Source organism: Amborella trichopoda, chromosome 3, assembly GCF_054954075.1.
Source record: "Amborella trichopoda isolate Santa Cruz 75 chromosome 3, AtrichopodaSantaCruz75HAP2 v2.0, whole genome shotgun sequence".
Classification (NCBI taxonomy): domain Eukaryota; kingdom Viridiplantae; phylum Streptophyta; class Magnoliopsida; order Amborellales; family Amborellaceae; genus Amborella; species Amborella trichopoda.
In genome coordinates this window covers 5,055,963-5,071,026 of record NC_142338.1, presented here as the reverse complement: position 1 = coordinate 5,071,026, position 15,064 = coordinate 5,055,963, and the positions used below count along the sequence as shown (strand labels likewise).

The 15,064-nt window shown below is 33.1% G+C and overlaps 2 protein-coding genes across 2 annotated transcripts; one reads left to right on the top strand and one right to left on the bottom strand.

The window, feature by feature from the left end:
- Positions 1-222: 222 nt before the first annotated feature.
- Positions 223-1,565, bottom strand: LOC18439913 (uncharacterized). The gene has a single exon (XM_006850068.4). The coding sequence runs from the start codon at positions 1,512-1,514 to the stop codon at positions 414-416; it is 1,101 nt and encodes a 366-aa protein (XP_006850131.1). The 5' UTR covers positions 1,515-1,565; the 3' UTR covers positions 223-413.
- Positions 1,566-13,511: 11,946 nt separating this feature from the next.
- Positions 13,512-13,751, top strand: LOC18439912 (large ribosomal subunit protein eL31). Its single transcript, XM_011627222.1, has one exon. The coding sequence runs from the start codon at positions 13,512-13,514 to the stop codon at positions 13,749-13,751; it is 240 nt and encodes a 79-aa protein (XP_011625524.1).
- The last annotated feature ends 1,313 nt before the right edge of the window (positions 13,752-15,064 follow it).

Genomic DNA, 15,064 nt, shown 5'->3' with positions numbered 1-15,064 from the left:
ATAGTTACTAATTAATTTAACAAATTTTTATTTTTTTAAGTAGTTGAGAAAAAAAAAAAGCCTCAGCCCATAATAAGCATAAAATTCAAGACGTCGAGCACGTCGATACCATTTGACCTTAAAAGTCGAAAAGAGGGGGCGACGTTTTACATGGGAATCAACCCCCTTTACCAACGATGCCCAAACCCCAAGAAAACGAAGACTCACTTTCAATCATTCCACTTTCGTTAAAAACTCAACTTCATGTTCTAATCTTGAGAAAAAGCCCTTGAACTTTTAAATAACAAAGATATTACCATCATTTGGGACCCATGCAACAATAAATAACGGTTGTTACAGAGTTATAAACACCTACCCACCCACCTGACAACAATAAACAACGGTCGCTATAAAGACAATCACGTGCCGCGTTCTCAATTACAGGCCTTTAACGGGAGGCCGCATAGGCAATCGTTGCTCACAAATGAGGCCGCCTCCAAACGATCGAACGGTGATCCTTTAGGGATCTGACCGCACAAATGATTGTGGCATAGATCCAAGTGCCCGATAAACAAAGCCCTAGCCATCGATTGCGGGATCTTGCCCCTGAAATTATTCCACGAAAGATCGAGCGAAGTGAAGTAGGATCTTTCGCCAAAAACATCCGGTATTTCGCCGTTAATTTCGTTGCGGCTGAGATTCAAAATACTGAGTCCCGGCATCTTTAGGATGGTGGCCGGAATAGAGCCGGAGAAGTGATTCATGTCGAGATAAAGGGTGGAGAGCACCGACATTTGTCCTATGGATGTCGGAATCTGACCGGAGAATTGGTTTCGAGAGAGGTCGAGGTCGGCTAACCTGTTCATGCGGGAAATGGACGCCGGAATTGGCCCGGAGAGCTGATTCCGGTTTAGTAAGGCGCGACTGAGCATCCTTAACCAGCCAAAATCAGACGGAAGAGGGCCGGAAAGTTTGTTATTGCTCAGGTCTAGGTGCATTAAGGATTGGATCTGGACTATAGAGGTTGGAATATGGCCGGTAAATTGATTGTCCGCGAGATTCAACACCGCGAGCCTCGAGAGCCGTCCGATCTCGGCCGGAATCTCTCCGGAAAACCGATTTCCGACGAGATCAAGGGTGCGGAGAAAGGGGAGTGAGGTTATACAAGCAGGAATCTCGCCGGAAATGTTTTTCCAGTCGGCTAAAACCAGTGTACTGAGGCGATTCAGAGCACAAATTTCAGATGGTAATTTACCGGCCATTAGACCTGGCCTTCCAGCTTTGACGATGATAGGGTCCTCTGATTCGCCTCTCAGGTTTATATCAACGACTCTTCCATCCATTGGATCGCAGCTAACTCCATACCAGTTTTGGCAACAGTTTGAACCAGTCCAGGTGGAGAAGAGCCCGAGATAGGGTTCATTCATGGCGGATTTGAACTTGAGGAGAGCTGCTCTGTCTTGACTGGGGCAGGGGGTAACAGAGAGAGCTCCATTAATGAGAAGGAGAGTATAAAAATGGACGAGGAACTTCATTTTCGAGGTCTCTGGAACTAAAAGTCTCTGTAACTTCGAGAATGAGTGTTTTATAGAGCCATTGAACTCTCGTTCCGTGTGGTTTTATAGCTCTCTCTCTATACATGTGATCTCCATCTCTTATCAGTGTGGATTTATAGCTTAGTACAGCGTGAATGTCTTTTTCTTTTTCTTCTTTTTCTTTTTTTTCTTTTTCTTTTGAAGGATAGAGAAATAGGGAAATTTAAAAAGAAAATAGGCTTTTTTTATTCAATTTTTATGGAGGGGCAAGCCACGTGCATGGGGTTGGAAGGGAGTTCGTCTATTTATGGTAGGCTTCGGATAGGGTTGAGTGTTGTCACTTTGTTGCTTTCTGGCTATTGCCCCTGTAATTTATCAAAATAAATTATTTGTATTTTTTATATTTTGTAAATTTTGTTCTATTTTTAGAATTTAAAATAAAAAAAAGGTATAGACTGCGATCATTTATCGCTGGTACAAAGTGGGCACAATTAATCTTGATCATTGCATCTGAAATATATATCATATATTCCACTTTTTGAGTTTACATTGTATTTTAATCTCTTTTACTTTTATATAGCTTGTATTAAGTTCGAATTTGGGGCGTTTTTTACCACCTTACACCACTAAAAAATACAACTAAAAAGTGAAAAAAAATTGAGAGAATAAAATTATCAAAATACCCTTGAACTGTAGGAGAATTTTGGTTATTTTATATAAAAATATTTTGTTGTTTGCAAGTATGTAACTATGAGAAGTATATCCACCCCAAATTTGAACTTAATTTGATTTATAATAATATAAAATTAAAATACATTGTATGTTGTCAAAAAGTGGAGTTGAGCATAGAATATGGAGGACTACCTTTAAGTTCACAAAATAAAATAGAATTTTCTATAAATTTTTCTATGTTAATATTAATCGAAATTGTCTTTGTAATATTTCTATTTATAATTTTCATTAAATAACAAAATTGATGTACACATTTATTGTAAAACAAATCATCCATGATGGTTTTGCAAAAAAATTGAATCCTCCCAAAAAGTACGCACTTTTGATATCTTACGCCGATAATCCAGGAAAATAGAAAGATTGATGAAAATGCCGCACATAGATTTAGAGCTGGGAGGGTAAAGTGAAGATGTACAATCGGAGTTTTATGTCATCACCCCATACCAATAAAACTAAAGGGGCAAGTTCCATAAGACAATTGTAAGGCCAGCTTTGCTTTATGGGGCAAATTGGTAAATGGTCAAGAAACAACATACCCATGGATTGAGTGTAGCTGCGATGAGGATATTAAGATGGATGGGTAGCAAGAAAAGAAGGGATATAATTCGAGATAAATACATTGGGGAGAACGTACGGGTATTTCCAATAGGCAATAAGATAAAAGAAAGTAGACTTAAGTGGGCTGACCATGTGGAGCACAAAAGTAATATAACACCTCTTAGAATGTACAAGTTAGTTCAAGTGGAAGGCTAAAAAACGAACACGGGGTGGGCCCACAAGGATATGGTTGAAAGTAATGAGAAAAAATATGGCAATTTATAGCCTTGCTCAATGTATGGCCCTTGATAGAGTAGAATGACGGACCAAAATTTGTATAGTCGATCCTAAATGGTTCCAAAAAGGCACTGGTGATGATAATGAATTAGAAACCCCTCCAAGGCTAAACCAATGTTGTTGTATTCGATTCAAAGTCTTCTTCGGTTTGGTGAGAAAAATGAAGCAATCCGGTGTCTCGACCAATTTGGAAGAAGGCTTTGGATTTTTTTTAAAATTTAATATAAATAACTTAAATATTTATATATAATATACAAACCATGGAAAAAAAATTAAACTAAAAAAATATTTTTATATAACTATTTCTTTTATGGCCGAAGCATACCCGAATTTGACCGAAGCAGCTCGAATTTGACTGAAAAAGCAATACCAAGCTTCGCTTCGCTTCTGTTTATGCCTAAAATCCGAAGGCTTCGGCCGAAGCAAAGCGAATTTGATAACACTGGGCTATACCCGCAAAATCATTTGCTAGTAAATTATTTTACATATGTAAACTTGATTGAAAGGTACTATCAAGTTTCTAAATATGTATTTGTTTTCATTTTTATTCTTGTTAAGGAACTTGAATTTGTATTAAATTTGGATTGCTATAAAATACCGTTGTTCTAGATTTTTAAAATGGCCTATTTTATGTAGCTCCTTTTCTTGGCCCTAATTATTGTGAGCAGGTTTCTATAGAGAGAATGCGAGGTTGCTTTTTCTCCCATTCCTCAACAAGCGTGTTGAGAAAAAGAAGAAAAACAATGGGCTTTTAGCAAAACTTGAATATAGCCTTTTTATTTGAGGATCAAGAATGGGTATATGGTCCTTTTTTCATTTCTTACATTTGTGAATTCATTTGAGGATCAAGAATGGGTATTTAATACTTTTTTTATTTCTTATATTTATTTTTTTATGACTAGAAAAATGATTTGTAAATGATTATTTGGGTCCATGAAGTTCAATTATAAAAAGTGCCCTCTATGATTTGTGACATGGGATATCTTGATAATTCTTTTTTTTAGGCTTTTAGAATTTAAGATATCCAAATAATTCATTATTTCTATTTTTATTTTTAATTAATAACTTTTACTTATTTAAAAAAACTTGATGTACATGTCAGTGGGGCAATACAAGTTTGACTCTAAAGACCAGGTTCAAACAAAATCGATTCGACTGCGTGTTAATCCAGATAGATTGGATTTTGAAAAAATAAAGAAAATATGAATAACAATTAAAAATATAAAATATAATACAGAAAAATGCCAAACTCTTTTTATCTTTTCCGACCGGTCAAAACTAGCACTCCGATTGACTAAAAATCAGTCAAATATTGGTTGTGATCGGTTTTCAACAAAACTTATTTTTACTATGAACAAGACTAATAAAAGCACCAATTGGCCGTCCGAAAAAAAATTTAGAATCACGCAATCCAGTGCGATCTTAATAACCATATGAAGACGTTAAAAAAAAAAAAAGAGAGAGAGAAGAAGAAGAACAAGAATCATCTAACCTCGTAGGAAGCGTTAGTGAACTCCTTGAGTAAGCAGTCTACATTGCATTTTTCTCAATAAATGTGAATTTTCTCTCTATAAACGTGATTGAAAGAGAATACGAAACTTCTAAAAATGTCTTATGTATCATCAATTATTTATTATTTAAGTAGAAACTAAAGATGTCGACTAAAGAAACTTTCCATGTGTGTATCAATAAAGGTAAATGATGGTAGTTTTTGCATCCTACAATCCACGTTGTCTTTTAAAGTTATTAACAGGCTTTTGAGCTTTGTCACATAGCTGGCATGATTGGGGGTCCATAGATTTCCTATTGTTGATTATGATTTTGTTGTTGATTCAAAAATATCAAAAGTATTTTATCATCGTCAAAACTTTATCTCAACTAATTGAGGTCGCTACGTATTATCTATCATCATCGTCAAAACCTTATCCCAACTAATTGAAATCGTTACGTATTTAACTGATTCTTCTAAACCCAAAAAAAATACTAATTTACTAACATATTTTTAATTGGAAAAGTATCCATCTATATTATGTGGACGGGAATAAGGGTACACAAACAAACTTCCAATGGTTGAGATTTGATAGGGCCCAATCTAATAGCCAAAAAATACTTTCACTTTTTATTTATATAAAATATTTATCTGAATTTTGGAGTGTAGGTTTATTTTCATAAAGATAACTAAATAAAAATAATTTAAAACTATTTTAAATAAAAATAAACAAAATCTCCTAATTTTATTTTGATCAATATTCAAAATAGTTTTCTTTATTTATTTATTCCGTTTTGCTTATAAGAAAAATCCAGAACCCAAATTTTATCTATTTGATTTCACATTCAATGGCTAAAAATAATTGCGACCTTCTTGTATCAAAAATAAATAGCCTCGTAGTATACAATTCCCATGAGACAAAATAATTATAGTTCACGTGACCATTATAGTCTATAGAGACCGATATCACCATCCGATCTATGGTTACAAAGATAATGTGACTTACCAATCGGATTATGTCATGTTCTGCTGGATCCCAATGTCTTCATCACCATCTATTGGTACATTACACGTTGCTTACACTGATGACCATATACTTAGTGATTTGTGATAAGAGTTAATCCTATATCAAATTAAGATCATTTGGTCATTAATTCTAGAGCAAATGGTTAAAAAGGAGAGTCAAAAGACTTTGTGCTCTCAAGGGAGCATATCGCCTAGTTACTCCCTCAAGTAAAAGGCAATCTAGAAGTGTTTTCAAGACCCCTAATCGCATTCTTTATGCCTAAAAAATAACTTTTCAAGATTAAAACAAATATAGGAATAGAGTCAAGGCATAGGCGGTATGTGCATGGTGAATACGACAACATAACATCTTGAGTTTCATTCCTACTATGGGATCCCTTCCTTACTGATTTACCTAGGAAAAAAACAAAAAAGAGATTTGATCAAAGATGCCTCTTTGTTGGAAGGCAAGATCTAGGTGCTGAAGGATTCAAAATCTAGATTTCTTTCGTGAAAATTATCATCTTGTGATTCTTAGTGGATCCCTAATTTAATATCTAAAATACTCTTTCCAAGCGGCATTTTTCTCGTAGTAAGTATACATCATGCTCCCACAGGTGCATAGCAGCCAATATATGAACAATTAAGCCTATTGAAAACCTTTCATCTTATTCCAATAAATTAGGCTATGCGAAATTTACACCAAATCCGTAATTTCAGGCGAATTTCAACGAGGACGGCAAAGAACTTTAGTTTTCACTTTAGAAGATACTCTGATCTTTTGGCCTCTACATATCTACTTGATTAATCTATTTGTATTCACAACTCATCATAATTTATTTATAACCATTTTTTTTTATTTTGAACGAGGTATAAACCTAATAGCATGTGGACCTCCGTGAAGATCACTAGTCACGAGGAAAGACATTTCTATACTTTCCTTCTTCTTCTTTTTCTATGATTGGATGCGGATTGTCTGAGGTTGAGGTCTTAAACAATCAAAGCAAAGCGTACCACCGAACGATGTTGACTGATGTTGTTTTAGTGAAAATCTTTATGATGGTTTGAAAATCTATTTTCATCTCTAAATATAAAATTTAAAGTTTCAAAAATAGTGTAGATCTAACATATCTAATAACACTTAAAAATAGATGGTTCTTATAATACATTACAAGATGCAATAGTTCTAGAATTTGAAGTTTTTTTTTTTTTTTCATTTATATCTCATGTTCAAGATGATCAATTAGATGCATCTTACTTCATAGACCTTTTGTATAAACTTTTTCCTTTATTGTTTTTTTAATTTAAATAATTCTACTGTCACATGTACTAGTATTCCTGCTATCTAAAGTCATTTATATAGGTGGAAATACTACACAACAGCTATATTTCACCCATCTTTTTGAGTGGGAATATTGGCACAAGTAAAATCACAAAAACTGGAAAAATGGAAACAAAATTTCTTCATTTTTACTTTCTAAATAAGAAAAAAAAGAGAGGGAACGTGAAAGCACTGGGACCGAACGTAGGGACACGTGAACGTGTCTTTGGATAAAAGGACGCGTGTCACTGAGAAAATGGGTTAACACATATTGACACCCAAACTACCGACACGCCTGAATCATCTCTGATCTGTGCGATTTAAATCTCGGCCCCTCACATGCGAATGAAAACAAAATCTTGTGTAACTTTTAAGTTTTTTTTTTTTTTAACAGTAGTCTTGTGTAACTTTTAAGTTTTTTTTTTTTTTAACATTAGTCTTGTGTTACTTAGTCTATAAAAAACGTAAGAGATAAAATCAGGAATACATTAGTTTATCTTCATGTCTTTGTCCTCCTGGTTTGTGTGAGAGAGAAACAGAGAGTTGGAGAGATACAGAGAGAGAGAGAGAGAGACAGAGGACTATGGTCATGGAGGAAGAACACCTTCTCAGTTCCTTTAAAAATTCGGCCGAGTCTTGTCTCGGCCTTGGTACCTTATCGAGTCTACTCCTGAGGATTGAGAATATAGAAAAATCACAAAAATTATATCAATGTATTTTAGAGATGCATTTTGGATATGAGAATCAACAACGCGGATGCATGAGTCACACACCTGCGGATTTATAGTAGCTTGATAGGTGATTCGGGTCTAAAACTGTAGAAAAATCAAGGCGGATGCATGGGCCACGGATGCACCCAGAGCTTTTGTTTTTTTTTTTTTTTTACATATCCCACTATAGCCTGGAGCGTTGGCGGTAGTATTGTCGAGCCCCATGAGGTTTCTAAGTCCATTCTTCTACTTTAGATTTCTTATACACCGTGTACGATTAATCTATCTCCTTGGGTTAGGAATCGGACTTGTCCTTGAATGGTTAGAAATTGAAATTAGCAATGTTGTATCCCAAATTTGATTCCTGAACTATAACTTAGTAGATCGATAGGTGATTTTGATCTACAAGACACCTTTTGGCTTTTACACATATATACGCCTCGTTAATTGTTCATGCATTGCATGATAATTAACAAAAAAAAGAAACTATATCTTTTATGCTTAATTGATATATGCCGGGAAAAATTATTGGATTTTTGAACGTTTTTTTTTTTTTTTCATCATCATTATTGTCAAATACATTTTTAACTAATTAGGATCAGTTACACGAATCTTGGTCCGAAACTCTGTTCTATTAAGGGTCTTACCCTCAATGAGACTATAACTCTTTTCTTTTTGGTTAAAAATATTAGGCAATGAAGCAAAGCTCCTAAGTCTCAATAGTATAAGGCGAAGAAATAAGGATGAGCCACACCTAAATCCAAAACTATTCTTAAAACGAGTTGTAATTATAACTTCTAGCATATGAAAAGTTTCAGAAGTTTTTAAATTTTGACGATTTTTTAAAACATAATTAACAACAATTAAAAATAAGAGATCTGATATTTTAGGAAAGATAATTTTTCATACTTCTTAATTACCAATTTTATTTTTTCATTTTTTTATTTTTAACAGATTAATGCCATTATAAAAATTGCCTTGAAAACCTTGCTCTTCCAAATTAAAATTTACCTAAGGCCCACTTTAATTACTTGTTTCACAAATGGACCCAACATAAAAGCCTCAAGAGAGGTATGTAATCATAAGACATAAAGTATGACACAAAGGTATAGAACTAACCATTTTATTATCAATCATATCTCGAATTAAAAAATTTGAATGTGGTTGGATCTAGACTTAATCCTCCGATCCGCAATCATTTCACCGAAAGGGAATATCATTGTGATTCTTATTATTGTTAATCACATCACGAATAACTCCATGTTTGCGATCTAGATTTGATCCTCAAATCCTCAATGGCAATAATCACTAATTTGTTTTGGTCTCAACACAAATTGGTGGCGAGGTGCAAACGGATCGGGATCGGTAGACCCATCGGCGAGGTCAACACGATTATGATCAGAAGCTATAAGTGGAATTTGACTCTGCAGCCCGGATCTAGGTTCACGTTATTTTGGACAGGCCGGGACCATGTTCAAGTCCAGGTCCACCACAACTTAGGGGTGGCAATGGGACGAGTGACCCGCCCTAAAAACGTAGGGCTTGGGTCACAAAATGTGGCCTAAGGGCCTTGGGCGTGGCACGACCCTTACCTAATTTTTTCATCATTTTTTTTTCTTTGTTTTTTTTTTTAAAATACTCAAGGGCTAGGCCTAGGCCGCCCCTCAAGGGAATAGGATTGGGCTTGGGCCAGGGCTAGCCCAACCCATTGCCAACCTTAGCACAACCTAGTAGCATTAAGTTTAAGTTTACATCATATTATATATGGGAAAAGTTTCTATACTTCCCCTACAGCATAGAAGATCTATGTTTCCTCTACCATCCAACCATCCAATTTTAATCAAGAGAGAGCTACTCACCATTTGAGCTTAAGTCTGACGTCTTAAAGTATTTTATTTTTTGTTTTTTTATACAAATTGTATGAATATAAAATTTGGTACGTGTCATCTGCTCATTGGGGTGCACCTATAAAAATGTTACAAATAAGTTTTCGATAGAATATAATAACCAAAATACCCCTTGAAACTTTCAGGGGTATTTTGGTCATTTTATTTTATTGAATTTTTTTATATATATATTTTTCACTAGTGCGAGTTTAATGGAGGATTGGACATCCAAATTTGGTGTCAAAATAGTTTATAAAAAAAATTAAAAAATAAAATAGTGTAGAAACGTGACATTGTGATTAGGGCAATCTTAACCCTCCATTCAGAATGGATGGTTGGATAAGGGGAAGTATATAAGTTTTATGTTGTAGGGGAAGCATAAAAAGCTTACCTTATATAAATTGTCTACAAATATTTTTCTTTTAAATTTCAAAATGGGTGTTTGTTAGAGTGTCATTGAACAAAGTTCCAAAACAAATTTTCTTGCACTTTGTGATTTACCTCAATCCATCCAATTTGACATCTACTTAGTATGAATGATTGTAACCGTCATGTACAAAACATAAATGGTTTTTTTGTACACAATTCAGATACGGTACGGTTTGTATAAAGCCTAGGCTCTATATAAACTTTTCCCATATATATATATATATATATATATATATATATATATATATATATATATATATGAAATTTCTTCCCAACGCCTATAGGCGGAAATGAACAGTGATTTCGCTTATAGTCATCACCGTTCAAAGTTCATCATACGGTCACGATTGTCTTGGTAGTATTTTTATTTTTATTTTTTTATAAATCGAAATGATCTAAATTTAGAGCGTGTGTATATCCTAGTGAAATGCATCTAATAAAAATATGAAACAAATATTTTGTAAAATATAAATTGACCAAAATACCTCTATAAATTTCAGGGGTATTTTGGTTAATTTATATTTTATGAATTATGTTTTTTATATTTTTATTAGATTATGATATTTTTTATGAATACACGCTCCAAATTTTAAATTATTCCGATTTGTAGAAAAAAAAAATGAAAATTGAAACACTTTCGGACAACTGTGACCGTATGATGAACTTTGGACAGTGATAAGTATAGGCGAAATCACTGTTCATTTTCACCTATAGAAGTTGCGTAGTGTTTTCCATATATATATATATGAAATGTCTTCCCAAAGCCTATAGGCAGAAATGAACAGTGATTTCGCCTACGGTCATCACCGTTCAAAGTTCATCATACGGTCACGATTGTCTAGTAGTATTTTTATTTTTTTATAAATCGAAATGATCTAAATTTGGAGCATATGTACGTCCTAGTGAAATGCACCTAATAAAAATATGAAACAAATATTTTGTAAAATATAAATTGACCAAAATACCTCTATAAATTTCAGGGGTATTTTGGTTAATTTATATTTTGTGAATTATTTTTTTTATATTTTTATTAGATTATGATATTTTTGATGAACACACGCTCCAAATTTTAAATTATTCCGATTTGTAGAAAAAAAATGAAAATTGAAATACTATCGGACAACTGTGACCGTACGATGAACTTTGGACAATGATGAGCATAGGCGAAATCACTGTTCATTTTCACCTATAGAAGTTGCGTAGTGTTTTCAATATATATATATATATATATATATATATATATATATATATATATATATATATATATATATATATATATATATATATATATATGGAAATGATCTAATGCAACGATTGTATTGTAGTATAATGAAACCATACATCTAGAAAACCATATTTTTGGTATTTGTATGAACCCAAATTTTGCATGCACATTCTCTTCATCCTCATAATCAATTCTACGAAAAAAAATTTCAATTTCAAAATTAGTACTCATCCAAAAATGAATCTCGACTATCCATTTGGTGAATTTCAAGATCTAAGCCTTAACAAATTCAAAATCACTTTTTCCCTTTTTAAGCCTTATTAATCTAATGATGATAACGCTATATAAAAATTTTGGGAATAAAAAATGCTTATGAGGCATATATCTAACCATCTCAACAAAATGGACGACTTATATTAATTGGGCTAGAATGAAAACTTCCTAGAGCAATTTTTCAATTTTTTTTTTTTTTTTTGTGATTGTTCTTCATGATGAAAGGAGTGTATATTTAAAAATTGGTTTCAAACAAATGTCTCTAACGTGGTTTTGTAAGACGATTGCATTATACTACTATACAACCGTTGCATGAAATCATTCCCAACGCCTATATATATATAGGAAAAGTCTTCCCAACACCTATAATCGAAAATGAACAGTGATTTCGCCTATGCTCATCACCGTCCAAAGTTCATTGCACGGTCACAATTGTTCGGTAGTATTTCATTTTTCATTTTTTTCTATAAATTGGAATGATCTGAAATTTGGTATATATGTACATCTTAGTGAGGCGCGCTTAATAAAATATGAAAAAAATATTTTATAAGATATAAATTGATCAAAATACTCCCATAAATGTTCAGGCGTATTTTGATCAATTTATATTCTGTAAATTATTTTTTATATATTTTTATTAGATTCTCCTATTTTTTATGAAACAAGCTCCAAATTTCATATTATTCCAATTTATAGAAAAAAAATGAAAATTGAAACAGTACGGGACAACTATGACCATGCGATGAACTTTGGACGGTAATGAGCATAGACAAAATCAATGTTCATTTTCACCTATAGGCGTTGCCTAGTGTTTTTCATATATATATATATATATATATATATATATATATATATATATATATATATATATATATATATATAAACACTTAAACACACTCATAAGCAAATTTCTACATTTGGCTCATCATTATTTGAAGTCCATCAAATAAACAGGATTGCTGGATAGTATTTGAATTCTAATAATTTTTCTACAAATTATATTAGCCTGAAATTTGTAAGTGTGTGCATCTTGGTTAGGTGGAACTGAATAAAATATAAAAAATAATCTACTTAATAAAACAAACAAAAATATTCTTATGAATATTTTAGAGGTATTTTTATCATTTTATTTTTTAGAATGATTTTTTAAATACTTTATTTAGGTGCCAGTTGATTAGATATACACACGCTGTAAATTTTAGATGATATGATTGGTAAAAACAATTATTAAAATTCAAACGTTATCAGACAACTATGACCATATGATGAACTTTGGATAATTATGAAAAATAAGCAAAATATTGTAGAAATTCACTTATAAATGTTCGTAAGTGTTTTTCTATTTACAAGCTTAGAAGGTTACGACTACAAAGCTTCTTATGATAAAGTGCCCTTATATTTTCCAAAATAACTTAACTATAAAGAGTTCATGTATTTTAGAAAGACAAATTTATATAAGGTCGCAAAAGGTGTTTCGTAAAAATCTAATAGTAAAGAGCATTATGAAGTTGGAAACCCTTATAATTGGTCACCTCGACTTTTAGATGTATAGACATAAAGAAGTCTTAATATTCGTGCATTTTGTAATAAATTATCTAAATGGAGTCTATTTGCACGATTTTTAAGCAATTACATATATGGTCAATTTGTACTGTTTTTAGAATTGGGTGCAGTTTGTATAAAGCTAAGGCTCTAAACAATGCAAATAAAGCGTGTGAAAATTATAGAAACCTGACTTATTTTTTGGTACAATATAAGTGTACACATATTAAGAATGTAGTTCATTACATATGTTTCTTTAATAGTACACAACTTTGTAACCCTATAAATTGTAGTTTTTATTCACATCGATAAGCATACTTATACATCTTCCATGGGGGCTTAAGGCTCAAAGATACTTAAATACAGTTTCTAATATTGTATCAGAGCCATACCATTGAAATGTCTGAAATTCCTTACACTCCAAGCCTGACTACTGCCTTATCACAATATTCAATGTCAGAGGTTCTTTCTAGGCTTTTTTCTTTTCTTTTTTTTCTTTTTTCTTTTTTCTTTTTTTTTTTGAGTCTAGGCAAACTAAGGCTTTTGCAGCCATGGTGGAGAAAAGCAAGGGCAGGAAGGAGAAGGTGGTGACCACAGATGTTAGGGTGGATGTTAAGCTCAACAAGCACAGTGGAATTCGTGGTGTGCCCAGAAGAGTGCGGGATCGTATGGCTCGTAAGAGAAGGATGAGGAGGATGCAAAAGAGGAGCTCTTCTCTTGTCACTGTTGCCGAGATCCCACCAGAGGTATTGAAACGTCTTGGCATAGCAGTCATCGATGAGGCAGATTAAGTACCCTCTCTCTAGTTTAAATCCTACTCTCTTTTCGTTCCCAGCATAAAGACAAATAGTTTGGTTTCTTTTGCTCTTGCTATTCTTCAATTTCATAGTCTGTCTCGGTGTGATTTATATATGGATGAAAATTTTGGGTTGTTTATGTCTCTCTCTTGCCCCAAATCAGAGTTTTGATTTGGTATTTTGTCTCTCAAGCATCAAGCCTCTGTATTCAGTTTTTTTTATCGGTGAAGCTCTCAATCTGATTGCGCATCTCTGTTCATCTGGTATCAAAACCAAGGTAAACCATTGTTGTCATACTCCCCTCTGATGCTGAACCTTTGGTGAGCTGGATCTGAAACCTGTCTCTAAATCCACTATAGAAAATAGCCTCTAAAACGGCCGATCTGCACTATCTACAAAACAACATATGTCTCTCTGTTGAGTCGTGTTTCGACTCGTCTCCAAATCCAACGTAGAAAATGGCCTCTAAAAATGACCGCTCTGCACCATCTGCAAAACAACATACGTCTCTCTGCTGAGTCGTGTTTCGACTCTCTGATTTATTTTAGATTTTATTGTTCTCAACTCTGAATCTAAGGTCCTACTGTACTTGTTGATCCGTTGGTGATTTTTGTTGACTCTTCCATGTGCCTGCTATTTGATGATAGAATTTTCCAATCCTGGTTGATGAACAAGTTTTTTGTTATTTGATCATGTGTAATGATTGAGTTTACTGTTACTCAATCCTATAGGATGATGGAGTCTTCCGTTACTCCATCCTATGTGATGATCGGGTTTTTTCGTTACTCGATCATGTCTGTTCCAGAGTCCTGATGATTTGATGTTATGCACGAGTACTTTGTTCGAGACGTCGGTTTCTGATGATTTTTAATTTGCAACTGCTCAAGCTTCTTTTGTTCTTGATTTGTTTCTAACGTTGTACAAACTTAAGTTGCTCTCTTTTAACTCATTTTGAGTTTAAGGAGTGTGAAAATTATAGAAACTTGCACTTATTTTTTGATACAATATTTTCTTTTCTTTTATGTGTATCTATATTAAAAAAATGGATCATATGAATCTTATGCTATTGCTTGCCTTCCTTTGTCCAAACTTGAATTGTTCTCTCTTAACGCATCTTGAATTTAAAACTCATCTTGAGTTTAAGGAGTTGGAAATTATAGAAAACTGCACTTATTTTTTGATACAACATTTTCTTTCTTTTTATGTGTACCCATATTAAGAATGTAATTCATTGATTCTTTAATAGTACACAACTTTGTAACCCTATAAATTGAAGTTCTTGACCACACCTTTGATAAATTGAATAA

Bases quoted from the DNA above. Each gene is read 5' to 3' on its own strand.
- LOC18439913 (XM_006850068.4), bottom strand. From the start codon at position 1,514: ATGAAGTTCCTCGTCCATTTTTATACTCTCCTTCTCATTAATGGAGCT.
- LOC18439912 (XM_011627222.1), top strand. From the start codon at position 13,512: ATGGTGGAGAAAAGCAAGGGCAGGAAGGAGAAGGTGGTGACCACAGAT.